At 36.0% G+C, this 27,013-nt stretch overlaps 1 protein-coding gene across 14 annotated transcripts in view; it reads right to left on the bottom strand.

The window, feature by feature from the left end:
* The window catches only part of DOP1A (DOP1 leucine zipper like protein A), a 101,778-nt gene that overhangs the window by 55,255 nt on the left and 19,510 nt on the right, over positions 1-27,013 (bottom strand). For 7 of the 14 annotated variants that reach the window (XM_054492824.2, XM_054492828.2, XM_063666362.1 and 4 more), the window contains exons 2-6: positions 16,750-16,940; positions 13,050-13,231; positions 4,813-4,983; positions 3,578-3,767; positions 462-560 (exon numbers count right to left, since the gene is read on the bottom strand). In XM_054492824.2, the coding sequence (XP_054348799.2) occupies positions 462-560; positions 3,578-3,767; positions 4,813-4,983; positions 13,050-13,231; positions 16,750-16,887 (780 nt within the window). In that variant the 5' untranslated portion in view covers positions 16,888-16,940. Of the gene's footprint in view, positions 1-461; positions 561-3,577; positions 3,768-4,812; positions 4,984-13,049; positions 13,232-16,749; positions 16,941-17,041; positions 17,135-27,013 lie in introns of all 14 variants that reach the window. The other 7 variants (XM_063666360.1, XM_063666363.1, XM_054492830.2 and 4 more) reach the window with 4 other exon arrangements.

Below are 27,013 nucleotides of genomic sequence, written 5' to 3'. Positions count from 1 at the left end.
GTTGCACTTATTTGTAATAAAAGTACTATAGAATATCACAGTGGCTAAACATGTGGCTCTTAAGTTATAGCCAACTCTGCTAAGGGTCTGGCATGCATGTTAAAATCACCAAAACGAGATAACATAACATCAGTACAGATGATGGCTGGGTAGAAGGCCTGGGTCTCAGTCTTGGCTTACTCAGAGTTAGCAATAGAGAACCTCTTGCTTTTTATATGTTACAACTTTTTTCAAAAGTATGAAATAATCTACTTCAATGACCGTATTTTTATCAAATCAGTGAAGCTTTTATCTTTAGTTTTTTTCACAACAAATTCCACTCCTTAAAAAGGAACTTATTTTCTATGCGCTTACTGATTTATACAAGAATTCAACACACATGCCTTTAAAAAATAACTACACATTATCAATCTATAGTTTTCCAAGAATGCCTTATAATAATATCAGCATTAATATTTTACCTGACTCATGTGGAATGGAAAACAGAAGAGTATGAGGTCCAGTGTGCTTCTCTGTACAAGTACACTTGAGTCCTGCACTGAAGTACTTACTGCTTCTACCTGAAATAACAGCATCTTTAACATCTATTGTCTATTATGCTGAGACATTTTTGCCATGAAAATGTAACAACTCTTCATTTTCTCAAAAGTATGCTTCTGAGGATCTAATCAATAATTAAAGATATTTACATTATTTTGAATAGTAAATATATCATGATTTAAAAATTCAGAAGTATGTAAGACTACACAGCAAAACTTTCAACTATCCAACTTCCGTTTTGTAGGCACCAGTTTTACTAGAGAATATTTCCTGCAAATACAAGAAAAACACTATACATATATTCCAAACCTGCCTTTTTCATTTAACATGTTTTAGAGATCTTTCCTTATCATTAAAGAGCTTCATTTCTTAACGGCCAAAGTATTTTATTTCATAAATGAACTCAAATTTATTTAACCAAGCTTCTAATCATGTGCACTTATACATTTCTAAACACTACTGTAAATAATGTTGTAATATATAATACCTACGTAACATACAAGTACATCTGTAAGATAAATTCCTCAAAATAGAATTGCCAGGTCTTGGGGTATGTGCAGTTACAATTTAAATAGCATAATGCTGTTGGGCATGGTGGCTCACGCCTGCAATCCCAGCACTTTGGGAGGCTGAGGTGGGTAGATCACTTGGTCAGGAGTTGGAGATCAGCCTGGCCAACATGGTGAAACCCTGTCTCTACTAAAAACACAAAAATTAGCTGGGTGTAGCGGTGCATGCCTGTAATCCCAGCCACTCGGGTGGCTGAGGCAAGGGAGTTTACTTGAACCCTGGAGGTGGAGGTTGCAGTGAGCCAAGATTGTGCCACTGAACTACAGCCTGGGCGACAAAGTGAGACTGTGTCAATAAATACATAGCATAATGCTTTATGTTAGGTTTCTATCACTTTATATTCCCACCAGTTTTACATGACAGTTTGTTTCTCCACATGCTTGCTTAGCAATATATATATATATATATATATATATATATATATATATATATTTGTATTTTTGCCCATCTGACATGAAAACTGGCTTGGTGTAGTTAAACTCATTTCTTTATTACAGTGTTGATCATCTCTTTATGTTTGAATTATTCTTATTTCCTTTAAGTTAATTATCTGTTCAAATCCATTTTCTACTTGTTTTTATTTATCTACAGTAGCTCTTTGAATATTAGAAAGAATACTCCTTTGACTGTGATATTTTGGAAATATTTTTCCATGCGTGTCATTTGTTTAAATAAGTAAAAAATGATTTAAAATTTCCATTAAGTTATTAAAAAGAAATGTAACAGTATATTTTAAAACCTGAATTTAAAAAGCATAGCCATTTTGGAAAATAGTTTGGCAGTTTCTAATAAACTTACGCATTGAAGAAAAAAGAGTAAATCTCTGGTACCTTGGATTAGACAATGGTTTCCTAATATAACACCAAAAGCACAAGCAGCAAGAGAAAAAAAATTAGATGAACTGGACTTGATCAAAATTAAAACTTTTTTGCTTCAAGGGACCCTATCAAGAATGTTAGAAGACAATCTACAGAATGGGGGAAAATATTTTCAAATCATATATATGACAACGGTTTAATATCCAGAATATATAAGGAACTCCTACAATTCAACAACAAAAAGGCAAATAATCTAATTTTTAAGATGGACAAAGGATTTGAATAGAAATTTATCCAAAGAAGATACACAAATAGCCAATAACCAACCACAAGATGTTCATCGTTAGTCATTAGGGAAATGCAAATCAAAACCACAATGAGCATACTTTATACCCACTGGGAGGACTACAATAAAAAAGACAACAAGAAGTGTTGTGTTGGCAATGATGTGGAGAAACTGAAACCTTCATATACTGCAAGTGGGAATAAAAATTGGTGCAGTCACTTTGGAAAAAAGTTTGCCAGTTCTTCAAAAAGTACGACAGAGTTACCAAAAAACTTGGAAATGGCACTACTAGATGTATACCCGAAATAAATGAAAACACATGTCCATACCACAACTCATACATGAGTGTTCAATAGGGCATTATTTTTAACAGCCAAAAAATATAGAAACAACCCAAATGTCCATCAGCTGATTAATGGTATATGAACACAGGCCAGGCGCAGTGGCTCATGCCTGTAATCCCAGCACCTTGGGATGCTGAGGTGGGTGGATCACCTGAGGTCAGGAGTTCGAGGCCAGCCTGACCAACGTGGATTTAAAGAACACAAAAAATGAGTCCACTTATATACAGTATGATTTATGTAACATTCTAGAAAAAACAAAACTATAGAAACAGTAAACATATCAGTGTTTCTAAGGGCCTGGGAGTGTAGGGGCAGGGGAGTGACTAAAAAAAAGGCATAGAGGACTTTTTAGGGTGATGTAAATATTCTGTGTCTTGATTGCAATAGTGATTATATGACTCTATGTGCTTTCCAAAATTCAGGTAACTCTACAATGTAAGAAGGTCTAATTTCAGTGTACATAAATTAACTTCAATAAATCTAACCAGAAATATGCATTAAAATATCAGTAATGTCATAATCATATGGGGAAAAAGTAAAGTATGATCAATCAAATTGTTTAATTTTTCAAAATGATCCTTGAGGGTTTTTTATTCCTTGCTCATATTAAGAGTATAGCACTCTAGAGATATAAAGCTTGCCCTCTGTTGTTAATCTTGAAATTAAAAAGAAAAATACTGTATAAGTAAGCAATAAATGTGATTTTTCTTCCTATTATCTTTCACTATCTGTTTTAGTACATCTTCTCACATAAATTCCATATGGAATCTGGCTATATTACTTTATCTATTTACTTCTTATAAAGAAGGCTATGAGGCCAAGGTGAGAGGATCACTTGAGGCCAGGAGTTAAGCTTTTAAAAATAATAATTATTATTTTGGCCTTTAATTTTCCTTGATAAATGTAAGCTCGATGAAAATAGGAACTTTGTTCATTATACAATCCTCAGTATATGTCTGGAATAGTGCCTGGCTCTAAAGAAATATTTGTGAAATGAGCAACCACATTTTTAGACCTACCATTAGCTCAATATCACTGCCAATTATATAAAGTTGATCTTCCATAGAAAGCTTCCTGTTTAAATGGGCAAGAACATACGTGATTCCAGGTAAACGCACAGCAGGACTGGTGAGAAGACTACCCCACAGGGCACTGTAGAATGCTGACTGGTCCACAGCAGCAGCAACCTTTTCCAACAACGTATTTGTTCTGAGGTATAAATAAAGTGGTTTAAGAAGGGAAACAGTTAGTTTCATATTTTAAAAAATAAATCATTCTTTTCCAAAAATGTATGCCAACATCCATGCTACAGTCATATGTTCCACCCTGGAAACAAGTGTGATAGACTGAAAGAAGAATATACTTCAGAGTCAGAGGACTGAATTTAAGTCCTGGCTCCACCATTTACTAGCTGTATATGTTGAGGAAGTCACTTCATTGTTCTTAAGTTCAGTCTCCTCATCTGTAAAATGAAGAGAACAACAACAACAAAACACTCCACCACAAGACCTATCTACCTCACTAGGTTGTTAAAGTACTCTAAGTAATAAAATACCATATACATTTTAGTTTTTTAATAAGAATATTAGTAATGAGATATTAGAGATACTTAATGCCATCATGCATTGCCTACAATTCTTAACTCCCCGAAAATAATAATAGGGTCCAAACAGATCAAATAACTTCATTTGAACAGTTAGATATCAAGAGTACCACGTCAACAGCTAGTGAAACAGCACTGTACTGGTACTAAGCTATTTTCTCCCATTAGCAACTTAAAAATTGTTAGTGCATGGACTAATCTTCCATTCTTATCACTAATCTAAATGTCCTTTTATATTATTTTAAATTATGGGTCACAATTTTCTTGAGTGACTTATATGTGCTTGGCTAAGGACTAGGTGATTTGTTATTAGAATAACAAATAAATAGGTATTATGTTTGTTTTAAAGATGAGGAAACTGAATAAAGTTCAGACATTAAGAAAACTTCCCTAAGCTCAGTGTCTGTATAGGCAAGATTTCAACTCAGTACATCCACCTCCGAAGTCTATGCTTTTATCACTAGCTGTATTTTCGGTATGATACATAGACTAGATAAACTATAATAACGTTTCGTTGCTATAGAAATATTCATGTGATATACTGAACTGTCTAGAATAATTCATTTGTGATGTTAAAACATATTTGACCTAAATATGCTTGCTGACAAATCCATGACTTCAATTACATAACTGCACCAAATATGATCTTACCTCTCATAGTACTCTGATCCTTCTTCTAAGCCAGGAAGAATACCAGTAAGCAATCCCTGTAGACCAGGTTTCAGTGTTTTACCCAAAGGCAGATAATATATCTCATACAAACTGAGCAATGTTGGTTTCACAGACATGGCAGCATTTGCAAGAAGAGGAAATAATCCAGAACTATTAAAAAAATAAAGACAAAGGAGGAGAGGGAAGCAAAATAACTATACAATATTAATTCATATGCAATTATATGTATAAATATTTATTTCTGATGAAAAAGTTATACTGATTGGCTTAAAATGATACCTGTATATTAATGACTACATCCATTAAACCAGACCAGTTCTCTCACCTGGGTTTTATACTTATAAACCCAACAGCTACCTAGCCGTTTCACAAAGTCCTCATATTTCACAATTCCAAAACAGAATTCTCCCCCGATGTGCCCCAGCAAAACATGTGCCTTCCCTGTAATAATTGTCATTTCAAAATATGGCATCACTATCTATCTGGCTGACCAAAAGCTATAAATCTAGGACTGATCCTTGACTCATACAATCCTCCTGCCTCAGCCTCATGAGTAGCTTTAAAAATCTTCTACTCTAACATGGCTGGGTAAGTTGGCTCATGCCTGTAATCCAAGCACTTTGGAAGGCTGAGGTGGGAGGACTGCTTAGGCCCAGAAGTTTAAGACCAGCCCAGGAAACATAGTGAGACCCCATCTCTACAAAAAATAAAAATTAGCTGGGCAAAGTGGCATGTGCCTGTAGTCCCAGCTACTTGGGAGGCTGAGAGTAGAGGACTGCTTGAACCTGGGAGGTAGAGGCTGCAATGAACTGTGGTCATAACACTGTACTCCAGCCAGGGTGACAGAGTGACAGCCTGGATCCAAAAATAAAAAAATAATAATAATAATTTTCTACTCTAACCTGCAATCAGTTATCAAGGTCATCAAGTTCTCTCTCCAAGTCACTCTCCTAGATATTTTTTGAATATAACAAATTGTATCTCTACCAGATAGCTACCTAGAAGCAGCTGCTATCATATCTTGCTCTTCATGTTTTAACATGTATTGGTTCATTATTGCCCTGAAGCAGCTCTCAGTAAAACCTTTCACTGATTTCCCATTGCCAATGTGGACTTTAACATCTTTTAAGAAATGGCTACTACATACCTCTGTACAATCCATTTATACTCACCAATTTTACTCCTGTACCCTCTGCTCCAGTTATACTGAAGAATTCCTTTCTAGTTCCTTTCAGAACTTTCTATGCTCTTTTCAGTGCCCATACCTTTCCATATGCTGCTTTGACAGACACAATTCCCACTCCCTTACTTATAACCTCCTTGTCTGGGGGATTCCCAAACTTTCAGGCCTCAGCCTAAGAAGCCATTTCCTTAGGGAGACTATCTCCTAATTAGACTAGGTTAGGCCCCCTATTTGATGTTCTCATAGTACCCAATATTTACTCACTAAAACACTTATCATTCTTTATTTGAATTGCTTAATGTCTGTCTTTTCCAACAGACTGTAAATATCAGAAAACAAAGGACCATGACTGTATTTTTATTTCTGTATCCTAAGTTTCAAACACCATGTCCTGTACGTAGCAAGTGATGAACAAATGAATTAGGAATCTCTCTTGCTCCTAGTTTATAAAAAACAGAAATCATCAAGAAAGAATGGCTTCAGTTTTCTACTTTTCTGTCTCCCATTTTAGGTACTGTTTGATCTAAAGATACAGTCATAGTCTCTCAGTCTCTTCCACGCTACCTTTTTTTCCATGTGCCCCAGGGCCATGACCCGCCTGTCCAGGTACCTGCTTCATCCATTATCTTTTTTCTTTTCTGTAATTTTTCTTCCTGAACTGACATCTTTGCTTTTTAATACAAATGTACTCACATATTTCCTCATAATTCTAAAACGAGAAAAAAATAACAGCAACAACCAAACCCCAAAATCTTTATTCTAACTAACCTGGCTTAAAGCTACCATCCACTATCAATTGTTAAAATATACATTTTTTTATGAATTTCTTCTATTTATTATCTTCCATCATTAATCAATCATGATACTTCTACCTCCTCCACTGAAACTGTTCTCATTTTGGTCACCAATGACCAAATGTCTATCAATTGCCAGATCCAATGCTCTACCTTCAGACCTTATCCTATTTTATTTAACATGTGATACTATTAACCAGAGCATTCTCTTGAAGCACTCTTTCCTTCTGACTTCCAAGACTGCTTTGTCTCCTGGTACATTTTCCTTTCTTTTCTCTCTTTTTTTTTTTAGATGGACTCTCACTCTGTTGCCCATGCTGAAGTGCAGTGGTGCAATCGGCTCACTGCAACCTCCACCTCCCCAGGTTCAAGTGATTCTCATGCCTCAGCCTCCCCAGTAGCTGGTATTACAGGCACTCACCACCACACCCAACTAATTTTTGTATTTTTAGTTAAGATGAGGTTTCACCATGTTGGGCAGTCTGGTCTTGAACTCCTGACCTCAGGTAATCCACCCACCTCGGCCTACCAAAGTGCTGGGATTACAGGCGTGAGCCACTGAGCCCAGCCTCCTGGTATGTTTTCTATCTCTGACTCTTTTTCACTGGCTACTTTCCCCCACCTGCTATTTAAATACTGAGACTCCTAAATACTCTTAAAATGATCTCATTCCTTTTTTTCCTCCTTGTTATTTACAATGTACCTAGGTAATTTCAATTATTCTCTTGGCTTCAACTGCCACCTAAATGCTGACTGCTTTGCGGTATCTGTCTAGTCTGCAATCCAGATTTATATTACCAAAAGCTCACTTTACATACCCATCTAAATATTTTAAGGCATTCAAACTCCACTTCTAGCCATAACATCTTTGTGCACTGTATCACATTAAAAAGAAATAAGCTTGAAGAGGCAATATGGTATTCTACCATGTAACAGGTCATAGAACTTTAAAAGTATTTGTATTTAATTATGTTAAACCATAAACCTTGAGATGAAAAAAAATCATTAATTAAAAATAAACATCTACATTTAATATAAACTTTAGTTTTTGAAATAGTTATACTTCAAAAAAGTATAGAACAATGATATCATTTACTCCATAACATGTGTGTATGTGTACAAGAATATCTGCCATATTTAGAAATGGTATTCTAGATTTAATTTTACGTAACAGACTAATGACAAAAATAGGTATACTACAACTGAAGAGTAACTGTGTTGCTTAAACTTTCTGTTAAGAGTTAGAAAGTAGCAGGCATAAATTATGTAAATCTTGCCTTGAGAAAGGAAAATCTACCAATTATTAGATAATTACATGCAACATGATTCAGCAATGCTCAGTTTTCTTAACATCATTCTTTGAATGTATTATTTATTACTATCAAAAATACCTTTACTGGCCTTACATACTATCTTTAAGACATCCATGCTCAACTGGGCCCAGTGGCTCACGCCTGTAATCTCAGCACTTTGGGAGGCCGAGGCAGGGAGATCACAAAGTCAGGAGTTTGAGACCAGCCTGGCCAACATAGTGAAACCCCGTCTCTACTAAAAATACAAAAATTAGCTGGGTATGGTGGCATGTGCCTGTAATCCCAGCTACTTGGGAGGCTGAGGAAGGAGAATTGCTTGAACCTGGGAGGCGGAGGTTGCAGTGGGCCAAGATTGTGCCACTGCACTCCAGCTTGGGTGACAGAGCGAGACTCTGTCTCAAAAAAAAAAAAAAAAAAAAGACATTCATGTTCATTTCTCTTTAATAATATTTTAAAATATCAAAGAATTGAGTATAACAAATAGCATTTCTTTATTCATTAAACAAATATTTATTAACAGTCTATATCTGTCAGTTCTTCAGGATACTGAGAATAGAGCACTTAATCACAGTAAGAAATCCCTGCTCTTTAACCTCATAAAGCTTATTTTTTGGAGAGTATATACGTATATATTTTAATTGCTTGGTTATTGTATGTTTTAACACATACATACATACATATCAGATGGTGATAAATGTTACAGCAGAGGAGAAAAAGTTACAGGAGAATAACAAGGAGAGTGGAGCAGAGGCAGGTTCTAAATAGGGTGGTCAGAGAAGGCTTATCTGAGCAAAAATGAGAGAGTAAACACATACACAGTAGAAAGGATCAGTAAATAAAAGTTGGTTTTTAAAAAGACTAACAAAATTGATAATCTCCTGATAAGACTGATCAATTAAAAAAAAAGGATGGCTTGAGTCACCAATATCAAGAGTGAAAGAGGAGACATCACTATAGATCCTACATGTTACAAAGATAACAGTATATTAAGAACTTTAGGCTGATGCATCTAAAAATTTAGTAAAAATAGGCAAATTTTGAGAGAAAAAACTTATTAAAACTGACATAAATAGATTTGAATAGTCTCATAACTACTAAAGAAATTAATCTGTAATTACATATCTTCCTACAAAGATAAATTTCAGATAAAACCTTCTAATTATACCAATGTTAGGAAAACTGTTCCAGAGAACAGAATAACAGAACAATTTGAAAGTTAGCATAAACCTGAACCCAAAATTAGATAAAAATGTAAAATCATAGCCATTCTCTACTAAACAAAGATGGAAAACTACAAAAAAACAAAACAAAACAAAACAAAACAAAAAAACCACCAAAAAAAAACCCAAAGTAAATCCAGTGATACAAAAAGGATTCTAAAGCATGAGCCAACTGGATATATTCCAGAAATGAAGGGTTGATTGAACCTTCAAAAATATTTAACATTTTCTACCTGAAGTGAGAAATAAGACAAAGATATACTTGCCCCTACTCTCTTTAACACTTTACTGTAGACCCTAGTCAATACAATAAGGCAAAAAAAGGTATGAAATTATTAAAATCGGAAAAGAAAACTCACCATTCACAGATAGTATGACTATATCTCAAAATTCCAAAAGCTATTAGAAAGAAGAAGTGAACTTGACAAAGTTTCTGAATACAATGTCAATACAGAAAAATACCTTCGTATTTCTACATTCTAGCAGCAATATACCAAGCAAAGATTTCTTAAATAAGAAGCAAAAAGGACTACTTAATAAAAGGTTGATAAATCAGATTTCATTAAACTAAAAAAAACTTTCTTCAAAAGACAGCATAAAGAACTTTTGGTTCTTCAAAGATACCATTTAGAAAGTTTTGAAAGTTAAGCTGCAGAATAAGGGAAATACATATAGTTGGATAGTAGGGGTTTTCACTAGAAGGGGGTAGGAGGGAACTTGCTGGGTTGACAAGAATGTTTTTTATCTTATTTTGAACGGTGGCTACGAAATTGACTAAATTTGTCAAAACTCATCACACTGAACATTTATGATCTGTTCATTTTATTGAATGTAAATTATATCAACAGTTTAAAAGAAAAGTTAAGTCGTTAAAAAAAGGAGAGACAGAATTAGTGACCTAGAACTAGGTCAGAAGAAATTCCTGAGAATGAAGCACAGAAGGACAAAAAGTTAGAAAATATGAAAAATGGTTAAGAGATGGAGAAGCCATAGTGGGAAGACCTAATAAGTGGGGAGAGAACAGATGTGGTGAAGGCAATCTCAAAAGATAGTGGTTGAAAATTTTCTAAAATTGGTGAAAGGCATCAATTCATAGATTAAAAAAATTTTTTTAATGGTTTTTTGGGGAAAAGGTGGTGTTTGGTTACATGAATAAGTTCTTTGGTGGCAATTTCTGAGATTTTGGTGCACCCATCACCCAAGCAGGGTACACTGTACCCAAAGTGTAGTCTATTACCACTCACCCCATTATACCCTTTCTCCTGGGTCCCCAAAGTCCACCGTATCATTCTATGCTTTTGCATCCTCATAGCTTAGCTCTCGCTTACAAGTGAGAAGATACGATGTTTGTTTTTCCATTCCTGAGTTACTTCATTTAGAATAATGGTCTCCAATTCCATTTAGGTTACTGTGAATGCCATTATTTCATTCCTTTTTATCCAATTCACAGATTTTTTAAAGTCTAACAAATACCAACAGGATAAATAATAATAATAAAAAAACCTACCTAAAAACACAACACAATAGAACAGAATACCAGGGATAAAAATGTGGAAGAAGGGCCATTTCAGATGATAATTAAGCAAGTCTTCTGAGGAGCTGATATTTGATCAGGACCTGGATTTGAGAATTACAGGGCAAGAGAATAGCAAAGAAAATGAGGAATAATAAGCAAAGAGACCTATGTACTTGAGTGGAATAAACTGTGGGGAAAAGAATAACAGTTTTGTTTTAGTTTATTAAGAGTAGAGGTCACTGACAGAGCCAGGGTCAGAGTACTTCAGGAAGTAAAGTATTCAAAGCCATGTTAAAGCCTTTTTCTTAATTTTTCTGAAGTGTGCTAAGAAGAAGTCAACACAGCTTTTTAGCAAGACAGTAACATTATTTAATATATTAAAAAGATTAAACTGGTACTATGTGGAGAACAGGGTAGAAGAGGATAAGAACAGATAGTGGATGAATGTTACGCCAGTGAGGAAGCCTGAGCTAGAGATGATGCTTACTTAGACTGCATGCTGCCAGTGAAGGTTCAGGGAAGTAGATGTATTTGAGACATATATCAGAATAGTAGCTAACACATATTAAGAACTTATTATAAGTTGCCCATTGCATTTTACATGTATGAACTCTTTCAATTCTATTAACCACCCTATGAGGTTGATAATCTTATTTCTGTTGTGCAAGTGAGGACACAAACACAAACAGGTGAGGACAATGGCCCCAGATCACAGAGCTAGTTTGACTCTACCATCTCTTCTCTTAACTACCATGAGATATAACTCTGAACAACAGACTGTGTACACTGGAGGTGGGAAAATGTGGGTGGGGAAAACAACGTAACAAGTGTAACTCTCGGATTTCAGGGTTATATAAATGGATAGATGGTGATACCATTTATTGAGCTTTAATACAGTACATTGCAGGAAGGTCAGGTCAATAGGAGAAGAGGAAAGTTTAGTTTTAAACAGGTTGAACTTTAGTTGCCTTTAAAGATCTATACGGAGATGTCAAGCAAGCAGCAGTTTAAAGCTGCTGCCAGCACTGGAAATGTCCAGCTGGCAGTCAGCATATAGAAGATAAAACAGTTGTTACCAGGGGCAGGAGGAAATGGGAAATGTCAGATGAACAAATCTAGAGATCTAATGTACAACATGAAGACTATAATTAATAATATTTTATTTGGGATTTTTACTAAATGAATAGATTTTAACTGCTCCTGCCACATACACAAAAAATAGATAACTATGTAAGATGATGGCTATGTTAATTTGTTTATCTATAGTAATTGTTTTCTTATCTGTAGGTATCTCACATCATGTTGTGTATCTTAAATGTATACAATAAAATTTAAAATAAAAAATAAATCATGGGTATGGCTAAGTTTGCCTAAGGAGAGATTACAAAGTGAAAACATAAGAAGGTGCTGCACTAAATGAGCCCTAAGAAACTCTGTGTGGAGTTTGGGTAAAGGAGGAAAGACTGGTAAAGGAGACTGAGAAAGAGTAACTGAACAGGAAAATGTGGTACAATGAAAGCCAAAGGAAAAGACTGTTTTAAGTGGAGAAGAGTCAACGATGTTGAAAGTTGCTGAGGGATCAAGGTATCCTATTTTTTTCTCAGGCCAGTTTTCAAGCTTAAAAAGGTAGAATCTACTATAGTCTCGACAACTTTGAATGAAAACTTTTAATAAATGATATCTAAGAATAAAAAACAAAAAGACATTAAAGACCGTTCTACATTTTTCTGAATCACTTAACTCAAATATTTAAGATGGATATCTAAGGCCAGGCATGGTGGCTCACACCTGTAATCCCAGCACTTTGGGAGGCAGAGGTGGGCAGATCACGAGGTCAGGAGATCGAGACCATCCTGGCTAACACGGTGAAACCTCGCCTCTACTAAAAATATAAAGAAATTAGTCGGGCATGGTGGCGGGCGCCTGTAGTCCCAACTGCTGAGGAGGCTGAGGCAGGAGAATGGCATGAACCCGGGAGGCAGAGCTTGCAGTGAGCCGAGATTGGGCCACTGCACTCCAGCCTGGGTGACAGAGCAAGACTCCGTCTCAAACAAAACAAAGACTGATATCTGAAAACTTCTAATCATTAAGAAATTTTCAATTTTTAGTTTTTAGTGCAGAAAGTATAAAATAGTTTAGCAATACATTTTCTTTATATTATTTGTATATATATAGTAAAATTATTCTTACCTATATAAAAAAAGATCTTTGGCAAGTCGCTTAGGTCCAATTATTTTGAAGATAATTTCATATGTTTCAAGTGCCTTCCGATGAACTCCACCTGGTAATGCTGGATGTAGACATTGAGCTAGGCGTTTGCCTATGGTCAGCTTTTTGGGTACTACTTGGTACTTTGCATTGTTTTGTAAAACCTTGAAGAAAGCATTTTAATGTAGTTGAGAAAAAATATTGCATTCATTTTACTTCCATTTTCTAGCATAGTATTATAAAAAATGATCATTGTAGGTCTTTGTGTTTTGTTAGCTACATTTGCCTATATATACCATATTTAAAACTAAAACTGAGGAAATATTACAAACTTTATTAATTTGTTTAAAAAATAAACTCGTTACCTGTTAACAGAATAACATTTTTAATGAAAAATGATATTTTCCGAAACAAATTTATGGAGAAGAGAGGTATTTTAGATTTTTTTTGGTAAATTTTTAATATTTGATGTGAGAAGACAGCTGGAATGTTACATGAACATGTAACATGGAATGTTACAGTCTTCAATCTATTTTTGCTACTTTGAAATAAAGTCTGGCCTCACAATAGATACTTACAGTACTTGGAAGAGGTACAACCATTGTCCTAGTATATCAAATTATAGCAAGTAATTCTAATGCTTATAAGAAAATCTACATGAGATTATCACTGCCCATTTGTTTTTATAAACTGATTTTTCTAACTGGACAAAACAACTTTTTGTTTTATTTATTCAACCATAACATTTCCTTAGAAATAATGGTCAGGGCAGAATTTCTGTACAGAGATCCTATCTTACCAACCACTGAAAGGAGATTAGTTAAGTAAAGAAGATCTTATAATAAATGTAATCCTTTAGTTTGAACCTAGAAGTCAGTATTATAATCAAGTATTGATAGAATGTCATGAAGTGAAGACTCAGAATGAATACAGACTATGTTAGAACTGGAATTTAGAAGAGATATACAAAGTCTTATTTTACAGAATAAACTGAGGTTGAAATATTAGGTTAGTGCAAAAGTAATCGTGTATTTTTGCCATAATATATGAAATGACCATCAAAGGCAGTATAAGAGTATATATGTAAAAGAGTATGTATGAGTGCGTGTGTGTGTATATACATGTATACATATATATACACACACACGCACACACACATACACACATATGTAATCCTTGCCTTGTTCCATCACAATTTTGGCTAAGTTTCATAAACAACTTGGGTATTCTTGAGTTATCCAGATACCATGAAATCTGTTTTCATGAATATTGGTTAATCTAAAAAACTAATTATGTACCTAATTAATTAGGCAAATTAATTTCTATCATTTAATGACTTGCCTTTAAAAAGAGTTCCCCGTATATCTTCAGAAACAGACTCTTCAGAACTCTTTAGAAAAAAAAAGAACCTAACGACCTTTAAGCAAACTTGTACTTTTAGATGGAATTTCTTGTGGATGTTGTAAAGAAATAAAGAATTATTCAAACTTCAAATGATAAATGTTAGAAGTTCTAACATGTCAAAGAGAAGCTTCTGAATCAAATTTTAAGACAAATCCTTGACATACTAAAAATGATAACTTTTCTTTTTATGATATCAAAGTGATTATCTGTCATATCAGGTTGAAAACTAGCATCCGGGTGTGGTATTGTGAGAGAGAGTGTCTGCAGGTTTTCATCCATGGTTCCTGGCTCATAACTCCCATAGCCCTTATTATAATATGGGGAACTTTGGGCCTCAGAAGCAGGACTCAGAAAATAATTTCTCTCTGACTTTTCCGGCCCTCTTCTCATCTCCTTTTTCTCCCTAAGGCAGGAATCTTCCCCTGTCTCGGAGCTGGCCGTAACAAAATTCTCTGGACTACTTGGTCTCATTGTAGGTCAAAGACCCCCATTTCAGAAGGGGTCCTGCCCCATACCCAGAAGGAAGGAATGCTGTACAGAGAGGTCAAGAAAAATCTGACAGACGGGCCTTGCTGGGTTCCCCCACTTAGTCTGTTAGTATTACATCATATCTTTTCTGTCCTATCACATTTCTACACAGCTGTCCATACTTCAATCATGCCTATCCAATGAAGTCTCAAAAGGCCCAAAAGGATGATTAGAGAGTGTCCAGGCCAGCTGAACACATGCAGAGTTTCCTGGAGGGTGGTACTCCTGAGGAGGGCATGAAAGTTCTACGTCCCTTCACCCATACCTCACACTATGCATCTCTTCACTTGTATCCTTTGTAATGTCCTTCATAATGAACCAGTACCCTAAGCTCTGTGAGCCGCTCTAGCAAATTAAAGCTAAAGAAAGGATTGTGGAACTTTATAGCCAGTTGATCAGAAGCACAGGTAAAACAAACTAGGGCTTGTGATTGGCATCAAAACAGGAGGACAGTCTTATGAGGCTCAGCCCTCAACCTGTGGGATCTGATACTATCTCCAGGTAGATAGTATCCAAATTGAACTGCAGCACATCCAGCTGGTATCCACTGTAGAACTGCTTGCTTGCTGGTAAGGGAGAAATAACCACTTGGTTAAGGGTTATAGAAGTCTTCTGCATTGATTGTCGTGGTGTGAGAGCAGAGGAAAAACTATCTGTATTTTTTTCCCCACATATCTTAGTATGTATTTTAAAACAAAATTCTTTCCTAATTTGTATGTTAAGCTATTTGATAGGCTGGGCATAGCGGCTAATGTCTGTAATCCCAGCACTTTGGGAGGCTGAGGTGGGAGGATCACTTGAGGCCAAGAGTTCAAGACTACCCTGGTCAACATAGCAAGATCCTATCTTTAAAAAAATAACTAGCCAGGCATGGTGGCATGCCTGCAGTCCCACCTACTCAGAAGGCTGAGGTGGGAGGCTCCCTTGAGCCCAGGAGTCTGCGATGAGCTATGATCATGCCACTGGACTCCAGCCTGGGTGAAAGAGTAAGACCTTGTCTCAAATAAAAGAAAATAAAATAAAATAGTTATTGGAAGGCCACTCCTTTCCTATCTAACCCCTTTAATATTCAGAAACACTCCCATTCAATAACAATTTTTAAAAAAACCTTAACTATGGGTATGCGGTGAAAAAAATTGATGTTTAAAAAATAAAAAGGTCAAAATGAAGAGCCAGAAGTTGATCAATGATGCCACAACAATAACTGAATAAAAACCAGACATGTCAAGAAGAATTACTCAAGGACAAGCTGCAAGGCGTAAACAACTGCTTGTATATACTTGCCTTTGTAAAAAGTACCAAATTATAACTATAGCTTGCCAGGATAGAAAATGTTTCCTTGTTGCTATATATCATTTGGAAAGAACACAGGAATTACTGCTTTCCATTTGTAGGTTTTCATTTTGCTGCCAGGAATTCCAGCACCATATCTGATGCTCCATTACAGAAATTCACTAGCCCTCATAGTTAGCATATTTGCTTCCTTCTCTTCTGTTTTTATAGCTGATAATCATGGCGATAACTATATTTTTCAAGCACTGTTATTTCTTTGAATTAAAACTTCCAAAGCCTTAACAATATGCCTGACTACACAGGCATGCAACTCATGAAGAAAAATAGCACTACCAAGAGTAATCTAAGGTTCATTTATGTTTTTGCATTCTTACTTCAAGATTTTGAGAAATCTAACAAGTACAAACATAGATTTCTAATTTTTACTCCTTTTATGAAATGGATAATACAGACATACCTTATTAAGTTTTCCAAGTGCTGATATCAAATCTGCCCATTCACTGGAGTATTCAAAATTCTTTAGTGCTTTGTCAATTGCAGCTACATAGTTTCTGTATTTGGAGTCACTCAATAACTCCAGCTCTTCTGTGTTCATCCTCCCACAACTTCCCACTAGAGACCAGTTCCAAACTCATGTAAAGTCATTACCTACAAAAGAGTTTGCAGGAGGAACCAAGGTTATAAAGTATTAAAACGGGTTCATATGATCTTACTACAAAGGTAATGACTAACTTGAAAATGTTTCTTACTGTTAGCAGTGGTTGAAACTCTCCTCAGCTAGTGTTCAGGGTCATGGAAGTATTCAAAGACAGCCTGAAAGATAACTACTTGTGTGTTCCTTCCTAGGAACTGGAAAAATGACTGTGAAAACTAAGTAAAAGCATAGAAAATTTTCTTATACTTATTTCAATTTAGAATCATGTTATTTCTCTGTCATATTTGTTTATGTAACATTTCTGATATATACATGCTCCTCTACTTTGTTTTGATCCTAAAATACATTGTCTGGTTAGATTGGAAGAATCAAGAACATAGGGGAAGAAAGAAAAACAAATGAATGATTCAGAGATCATTTTATTAAGTAGTAAGTGAGCATCTAGTATGAAGGCCCGTTAGCTGTTTGGAATTAGACTTTACTTTGAATAAAACTGACAAGAACATGTAGTGGTTTAAAGTATGTCCACAGCTGAGTACAGTGGCTCACATCTGTAATCCCAGCTACTTGGGAGGCTTGAGGATGGAGTACGGCCTAAGGTCAAGGTTTCAAGACCAGCACTGGCAACACAGTGAGATCCTGTCTCTAAAAAAAATAAAAATAAAAATTAGCCAGGCAGGGTGGCACCTGTAGTCCCAGCTACTCAGGAGGCTGAAGTGAGAGGATAGCTTGAGCCCAAGAGTTCAAGGCTGCAATGAAATATGACTGGGTGACAGAGCAAGACTCTGTCTCTATTAAAGCAAAAAAACAAATCCACAAATTTTTTGATATTTCTTTGAAAAAGTGGTTCCCAATCCCCCAGCACCTTAGGGTCAACTTTGTGACTCATTTCTAATGAAAAGAATAGAGTAGAAGAGACAATGTGTAATGGCCAACAGGTCATAAAAGCACTTTGGTTTCCTCTTTACTCTCTTATCATTAGTTCTGCGGGGAGCTAGCTGCCACATCATGAAGACACTTTCAAGGAGCCCTATGGAGAAGGCAGGTCTCGTGACAAGGAGCTGAAGCTTTCTATACAGCCATGTGAGTAAGCCACCTTAGAAGCAGATCCTCCATCCTCAGCCAAGCCTTAATTTGACTGTGGCCCCAACTGGCATCCTGACTATAACTTCATGAGCAACCTGAAGCCAGGAATACATGAGCTAAGTCTCTCAAATTCAAGACCCACAGAAGATTTTGTTATAGGCCACTGAGTTCAGGGGTAATTTGTTACACAGCAATACATAATCTAGGGTAATAGGAATAATTTAATTAAGGTTCTACTTAGAAACCAATGTGGCTCCCCTTTAATTTTTCTGGTACCCTAACTGACTTCTAACTAACTTGGTACCTTTCTCTAGAGCTGGGTGCATGGACCTACAGGAAGGTCTAAGAGTGGGCCTTAGGGGATGCTAACACAATTCAACCAAGGTAAGAATAGTCTTTCCAACAAGTAGTTTGGGATAACTGAATATCCCATGTGCAAAAGAACAAAGTTGACTCCTTCACATCTATACAAAAGTTACTTTAAAATAGATCAGAGATCTAAATGTAACAGCTAGAACTATAAAACACTCAGAAAAAAAATATAGGATTAAATCTTTGTGACCTGTGGCTAGGCAAAGTCTTCTTAGAAATAAAACTGAAAGCCAGGCACGGTGGCTCACGCCTGTAATCCTAGCACTTCAGGAGGCCGAGGCAGGCAGATCGCTTGAGGTCAGGAGTTCAAGACCAGGCTGGCCAACATGGTGAAACCTCGTCTCCACTAAAAATACAAAAATCAGCCAGATGTGGTGGCTCATGCCTGTAATCCCAGTTACTCAGGAGGCTGAGGCAGGACTATCACTTGAATCCGGCAGTCCGAGGCTGCAGTGAGCCAAGATTACGCCACTGCACCCCAGCCTGTGCAACAGAGTGAGATTCCATCTCAAAAAAAAATAAATACAATAAAATTAAATTAAAAACCAAAACACAAGCAACAAAAGAAAAAATAAATTGGACTTCATCAGAAGTAAAACTTTCGTGTTGCAAAGGATAACATCAAGAAAGTGAAAAGACAGCTGACAGAATAGGAGAAAATATATCCTCCATATATCTGATGAGACTTAAACTAGATAATAAAAAACTCTTCCAAGCCAATAATAAAAAGACAAATAATTCAAAAGTGGGCAAGAGACGTGAATGGACATTTCTAAAAGGAAAATGTACAAATGGTCAATAAGTACGTAAAATGACACTCCACATAATTAATTATCAGGGAAACAAATCAAAACCACAAGAATATTTCACGACTACTAGGACGGTTATAATAAAAAAGATAAGACAATAAGCGTGGTATGTAGAAACTGGAACCCTCATACACTGCTAGAGGAACATAAATTGGTGTAGCTCCTTTGGAAAACAGTCTGTTAGTAGTTCTCCAAGGTTCAACAGAGAATTACTATAAGCCAGAAATTCCACTCCTAGGTATGGTGTAGACACAAGAGAAATGAAAATATATGTCCACTCAAAAACTTGTGTGAATGCTCATAGATGCATTATTCATAATAGCCAAAAGAAGAAATAACCCAAATATTCACCAACTGACACACAAATAACTAAAATACCATGGAATATTATTTGGTCATAAAAAAGAATGAAATAGTGATACAAACTACAACACGCATGAACCTTGAAAACATTATAAGTGAAAGAAGCCATTGACATAAGACCACATAGTATATGATTCCATTTATATGAAATGTCAGGAATAGAAAAATCTATAGAGACAAAGTAAATTAGTGGTTGATTAGAGTGGGGGGAGAAGAGGAAAAGAGGAATTGGTGGGAAATGGAGAATGACCTCAAAATGAATATAGGGTTTCTTTTTGGGGTGACAAAAATGTTTTAAAATTGATTATAGTGATGGTTTTACAATTCTGAATATACTGAATACCATCATATTTTATATATATATATTTTGTTTGTTTTTGAGACGGAGTCTCATTCTGTCACCCAGGCTGGAGTGCTGGAGTGCAGTGGTGCCATCTCAGCTCACTGCAATCTCCGCCTCCTGGGCTCAAGCAATTATCCTGCTTCAGCCTCCCGAGTAGCTGGGATTACAGGCGCCTGGCACCACGCCTGGCTAATTTTTGTATTTTTAGTAGACATGGGGTTTCACCACGCTGGCCAGGCTGGTCTCGAACTCCTGACCTCGTCATCCACCTGCGTTGGCCTCCCAAAGTGCTGGCATTACAGGTGTGAGCCACCATGCCCAGCCCATATTACATACTTTAAATAGGTGAATTGCATACTCAAAATATATGAATCATCTTAAATTACATGTGAAATTTACATGTCTTACATTTTATTGGGGAGAGTCTACTTCTTTCATAATATTCTCAAACAATTGCTTTTTAACAAAAAGGTTAAAAACCACTAAAGAATATGGCTAATGAGTAAAATGTTTGCATTGAAAAAAGCTACAAATCTATTGATTTATAAAATCAAAATTTCCTTGGTTAAGGTTGTGCCAAAGAGAGGCAATACGAGTTTCCCAATTCTCTACTTCAATTATTTTATCCACAATCTTTGGAGAGAGTAGTCACCTTAAATGTGATTTCATTTGACATGAAATGATTTTGCTTCAGCATACCATGTGCCAAGCACTATGTTTAGGTGCTGACTAGAGAGAACATCCCTGACCTCATGACACTTTCATTCCCAATTGGGACGGTGAGAGTAGAGAACAAAATAAGATAATCTATTTTTCTCTTTAAAACTTGATATTTGATGCTAAGGGACTTAAAATAATATAAAGTTTATGTGGGGGGGAAAACACAGTCATACAGTACTTCTTCCCCACCCCCATCCACATTTTCACTGTCTGTGGGGTTTTAGTTAACCTCAGTCAACCACAGTCTGGAAATATTACATGAAAAATTCCAGAAATAAACAATTCATAAGTTTTAAATTGCACAGCATTCTGAGTAACATGACAAAATCTCTCGCAGAATAAAGTGAACCCTCCCTTTGTGCAGTGTATCCATGCTATAGATGAAAACTGACCATTAATCACTTAGTAGCTGTGTGGGTTATAGACTGACTGTTGTGGTAGCACAGTGCTTGTGCCCTTATTTTACTTAATAATAGCTGTAAAGCACAAGAGTACTATGCCTAATTTGTAAATTAAACTTTATCACTGGTATATATGTATAGAAAAAACCCAGAATTTAGAGTTTGGTACTATCTGCAGTTTCAGGCATCCACTAGGGGGGTCTTAAAACATATCCCCGGTGAATACGGTGGGGGGGTGGGAGGGACACTACTGTCCCTTCATGCTTTGGACTCAGAGCAGCAAATCAAACATAAAGCAGTATTTTGAAGTACTCTGAAGAACTCACAATAAATATGAACTTAAATATGTGAATCAAAATAACCTTAACCTTGCACATCAAATTAATTTTTGTTTTATATAAAGATTTGCTATGCAATTTTCCTACCAGGAAAGTTCTTTGAGAGCAGGAACTATGTTTTATATATGTCTCTATGCTGGACATCACATAACTTACAATAGTGAGGCTACAGTTGGACTCATGATCAAAGTGTTTAAACATAATAGTTAAAGACTGGTAATAAATTAAAAATGATACAAGCTATTTCATTATCAATCCATGGTTTCTGAAACTTTTAAATACTAGATTTAACCATAAACAAACACATACAGCATACACACAAAGCAATACCTGTATGTATGTCAGATACAAAAGACTAGCACACTAAAACAAGTAAAGCCATAAACTTTGATAGCTAATAAAACAGTTAAATACTAACAGTGACATATATGGAATGAAGGTTAGAGTGAACACAACCTAAAACATTTCTAGTTCTGTTTCTCAGAAATCAGAAGGACAGCAGAACCAAATTAAACTCAGGGAAAATATCAACTTGACTAGATTTTCTGAAAGCACATAAAATTCGTATAAAATAACTAAATTCTAATCAATGAATATAAGAATGTACTTGTGGTAGACGGAGTAAAACACATGCATAAATTTTATCAGCAGGAACATTTTTTTTTCTTTCCTTAGCAAGATTTCCAGAATAAGATATAAAATGGCATTCATTTTGAAGATAAATAATATTCAGTGCATGAGGAAGATTAACCTGCCAAGCAATTTAGTAGTAATTTCTATTAATGAAAATAGGGGTCATTTATCAGCCTAATAATTTTTAAGCAATATTATCTCAACATACACATCCTTCAGATAATCTTTTCTTATTTGCTATAAAAAAAGTCAATTAATAATGACCAGCTATGTTTGTAAGGTTTATAACTCTTGTATGCATCTACAGCTAAAAAGTTTGGTCAGGTAATTAATTTGAACTTTCTTACATTTTTTTTTTAGGCAATAAATTCCTAATTATTTAAATATGACTAAAAAGACTTCATATAGCTTGTTTGATATATGTTTATATCAAACATATAAAACAGAATATTAAAAGCAAAATCTTAAATTGCTGAAAAATGAGAAGGGACATTTTGCAGAAGTTTCATCAGCAGAGCTGCAGTATTACTTTTCACATGAAAAGATGTTTGATATGGTTTGGCTGTGTCCCCACCCAAATCTCATCTTGAATTCCCATGTGCTGTGGGAGGGACCTGGTGGGAGGTAACTGGATCATGGGGGCAGGTCTTTCCCATGGTGTCTTCCTGGTGGTGGGTGAGATCTGATGGTATTATAAGAGGGAGTTTTCCTGCACAAGCTTTTTTTTTTCCTTTGCCTGCTGCCATCCATTAAGACGTGACTTGCTCCTCCTTGCCTTCCCCATGATTGTGAGGCTTCCCCAGCCATGTGGAACTGTAAGTCCAATTAAACTTCTTTCTTCTGTAAATTGCCCAGTCTCAGGTATGTCTTTATCAGCAGCGTGAAAACTAATATAATAGTCAAATCCTAGGACTAAAAATTTAGTTGTAATTCCACAATGACTTTAATGCAAATAAAATTACTCATTATATATCAGAAAAGAAGTGTAAAGATACACCATTTTAAGCCTTTCATCCAATATATACACACAAATTGTGGTTCGCATGTATTTTCCTCCATATTTTGTTTTATAATGGCTTAGGTCAATACTTCTCAAACTATCTGTAGTGAAAGATCAGTATTTCCACCCAACCCATCACTGACCAATACTTTTCTAAAATATAAAATCATGTGCTTTAGTTGTTGCAGTAATATTAAATTGCTATAAAAGTTTCTAAATGTTTACTTCTATCTCTGTGCTTATTTCACCATGTCTCTTAACAAAGTTTGTGAATAACACACTTTAAACACCACTGACTTAGATCATAATGCAAATATAACATATCCCCATGGTGTATCAAACTTTATATCATGCCTCTTCTCCAGAATAAACACAAAATAAATACACATACTCAATAACAGAGTAGTGTTTCACAGAAACCCCAGGCGATGAAGAGACAGGCAGTAGAGGGTAGGGCCTCCAAGAACAGGGGTTAAAGTCAAGATGACCTAAATCCAAATCCTAGCTCTAATACTTACTTAGCAGCTGTATGACCTTGGGCAACATGCTTAATTTTGTCAAACCAGTTTTCCTTATCCATTAAATGAGATGAAAACACTTATACTTGAATGGTTGTCAAAATTAAATAAGTAACATACTAAAGTTATCAGAGTGCCCAGCACATAGAAAATGCTCAAGAAACAGTTGTCGTCATTATTTCCTATGAAATCAAAACAACACTGGGAAGCAAGTATGTTAATTAGGAGGGGTAGTAAGTTATAATTAAGCATCAGATGTGGCTCTGAATTTCTTGGCAGCAAACTGGAAAATTGAGGACTCACTAACCTATCTTGAATTGTCTTGTGAATATTAGTTAAAATGTAGTATTATTGCCAAACATGTTTTATGGCTTTGTTAAACTGTATATATTTAATACACATATTTGATGAGTTCTGACTAGTGCATGCACCCATAAAACCATCACCACAATCAAGATTCTTCACTACAGTTAAGATACAGAACATTTCCATCATCTTAAACATTATATCAAACATTTACATCATCTCTGTCAAATGAGCTGTTTTGTTTGAAATTAACTCCCTCCTCTCAATAACCTGCTACTTTCCAGGAGATACAATAACAAACTATTTAATATAACCAGGAAACTTAAAAAAATAAAAATAAAAATTCTAGCTTGTTTAAAGTGATGCAAGTAAATCAAAGTTGCATTTGTAATCTTTCTTTTAGGGGCTGTTAATTGTAGTTTCTCTGACTTGATCTTTAGTCCACTGGACAATTTACTTGCAATACTTTCAAAGTTACAACTCAGATAAATTGGACCTGGATTGTTATGAAACATAATTTAGTGTCATGCTTTGTCTCACAAATATAACATATATCAAATATAAAAATAAAGCAAAAAAGCTGTTTATGAAAAAAGATAAAAGCTCTAGATTTCTCTGGGCAAGTTATGCCCTATGAAAAAATTAGTAGGTAGTACAGATTTGTTTTTACATTTTATAGCGTAAAAAGCTAAAATTTAAATAAGAAATGAAATATTGCATCATACCATCTCAATTTTTAAAAGTTCTGTTTAAATGTTGATAAAAAGTGAGTAGACCTCACTTCAGAATAACAACACAAAGATACTTTGGCTAGTTTGCTTATCACTAGCTGCATTTTCTCTTTCTCACCTTCCTTTGCCACAAAAGGCAAGGGGAGGGCTGAAAAGAGAAAGATTCATTATTACTCAATTCTAAAGATGTATCTGGGGACTAAGTGTTTCTAGCACATCCCAAGAATATAAATTAATGAATTATTGTAAGCACCATGCAATGGGGCAAAAAACCCTGCTGTTGTTTATGAAAGAGAAGATGCTCTTTCCAGACTTTTCTAACTAATGAAAAATTACCATTCAGTAATTGTTACCATCTAACAGATGTAACCATTAATAATCTATTTCATTTTGGTCAACAGTTCTAGGTTCCAATGTTGGCACTGTCACTAAATAATCTTCAGGAATCATTTATTTAGTCAAGTCATAAAGCCAGTCACTCCAGACAGCTGGAAACTTCCCTTGAGTGTAAAAATATGGATGGAGGCCGGGCATGGTGGCTCACACCTGTAATCCCAGCATTTTGGGAGGGTGAGACGGGCAGATCATGAGGTCAGGAGATCAAGACCATCCTGGCCAACATGGTGAAACTCGTCTCTACTAAAAATACAAAAATTAGCTGGGTGTGGTGATGCATGCCTGTAATCCCAGCTACTGGGGAGGGTGAGGCAGGAGAATCGCTTGAACCACAGAGTTGGAGGTTGCAGTGAGCCAAGATCACGCCACTGCACTCCAGCCTGGGGACAGAGTGAGACTCCATCTCAAAAAAAAAAAAAAAAAAAAAAAAAAAAGGATGGAAGACAACACTTACTAGGTATTTTACAAACAGGTTACTGTCACTCATTATAAACCTGATGCTCTGTACTTCCCTAATCTGATCCAATCTCCCATGCCCTTACTGTGGTCTCAAACTTTCAAATGGTATACACTCTAGGAAACTTCAGATATGTGCTCAACAGATCATCAGCCTTTCTTCTGCATGTCCTGTCACCTTCTAGTCTTAATTATGCCATTCCTTTGCTTAAAACCCATCAATGGTTGGCCAGGTGCGGTGGCTCACACTTGTAATCCCAACACTTTGGGAGACCGAGGGGGGTAGATCACAAGGTCAGGAGATCGAGACCATCCTGGCTAACACGGTGAAACCCCGTCTCTACTAAAAAAATACAAAAGGTTAGCCGGGCATGGCAGCAGACGCCTGCAGTCCCAGCTACTCGGGAGGCTGAGGCAGGAGAATGGCGTGAACCCGGGAGGCGGAGCTTGCAGTGAACCAAGATTGCGCCACTGCACTCCAGCCTAGGCGACAGAGCAAGACTCCGTCTCAAAAAACAAAACAAAAAAAACAACCAACCAACCATCGATGGTTTTCCTCAAAGCTTGTCCTGTCACCTTCTAGTCTTAATTATTCTCTGAGGACAAGATCTCTTCTAACCTTACAGTGTACTTACTAAATACCAGGAAAGGAACTATTCAAGTGCTTTGTGTATTTTAATTAATTTAATCCCAGTTGATCCTTTGCAGTAGGCACTATTACTCACATTTACAAGTAAGGAAACTGAAGGATAGAAATGATATGCAATATAGCTAGTAAATGGGAGAGGTAGGGATTTAAACACAAGCAATTTGGCTTTAGAGTCCTAACTCTTAGTCATTACTCTTGACTTTCATGGAGGCTGTTTTCCTTCTCATACCCATCCTACCTTAGAGACAAAGAGTGTGGAATCTTCCTCTTTATACTCATCTGACAAAACTCCAATCCCGGTTAAACTCAACTACATGTTTTTTTGTTTGTTTTCAGCCTGAACATGAGCAACTAAACATTGGAGGAAAAAATCATACAATCCGGTTGACTTAAACTGAGAAGCACAAACTTCAAACAGGTACTCAACACTATCCTAACCCACACTGTTTCCTTGGTAAATTTACATTCTTGACACAACTATTTCATACCAGCTCTTCTCAGAATCCTAATACTGTCTTCCCACCATCATTGCTAAAGATCTAGTTTCAAACTTAAGAAAATGGAAGCAAAAAGAATATTCTTACCTTCCCTCCAACAAATCTGTAACCTATCTTCACCTATACCCATATTCTCTACTTTTCTTTCCATTATGAAGGACAAAGGACCTTCCTCCCAGTAAAGGCCTCCCTTTTGCTGTGTTCTGAATCTGGTCTCCTCTTGCCTTCCCAAGGACTATTAGCTCAGGCTCCTTCAATACCGCCAGTTTCTTTTCCTGCCTACAGCCTAAAGTCTACCCCCGAATCTCTTGTGGTCTAAAAGTAAAACTAAAACTAAAACCCATAGCCTTTCCTTGACCCCCACAGGCTCTCTGGCTGCCAACCCATTTCTTTATTCTCTCATGGCAATACCTGAAAGATTTCTCTATATTTGCTATTTTTTTCCTTA

The sequence above is a fragment of the Pongo pygmaeus genome, chromosome 5 (assembly GCF_028885625.2).
Source record: "Pongo pygmaeus isolate AG05252 chromosome 5, NHGRI_mPonPyg2-v2.0_pri, whole genome shotgun sequence".
Lineage (NCBI taxonomy): Eukaryota > Metazoa > Chordata > Mammalia > Primates > Hominidae > Pongo > Pongo pygmaeus.
This window is presented reverse-complemented; position numbering and strand designations above follow the sequence as displayed.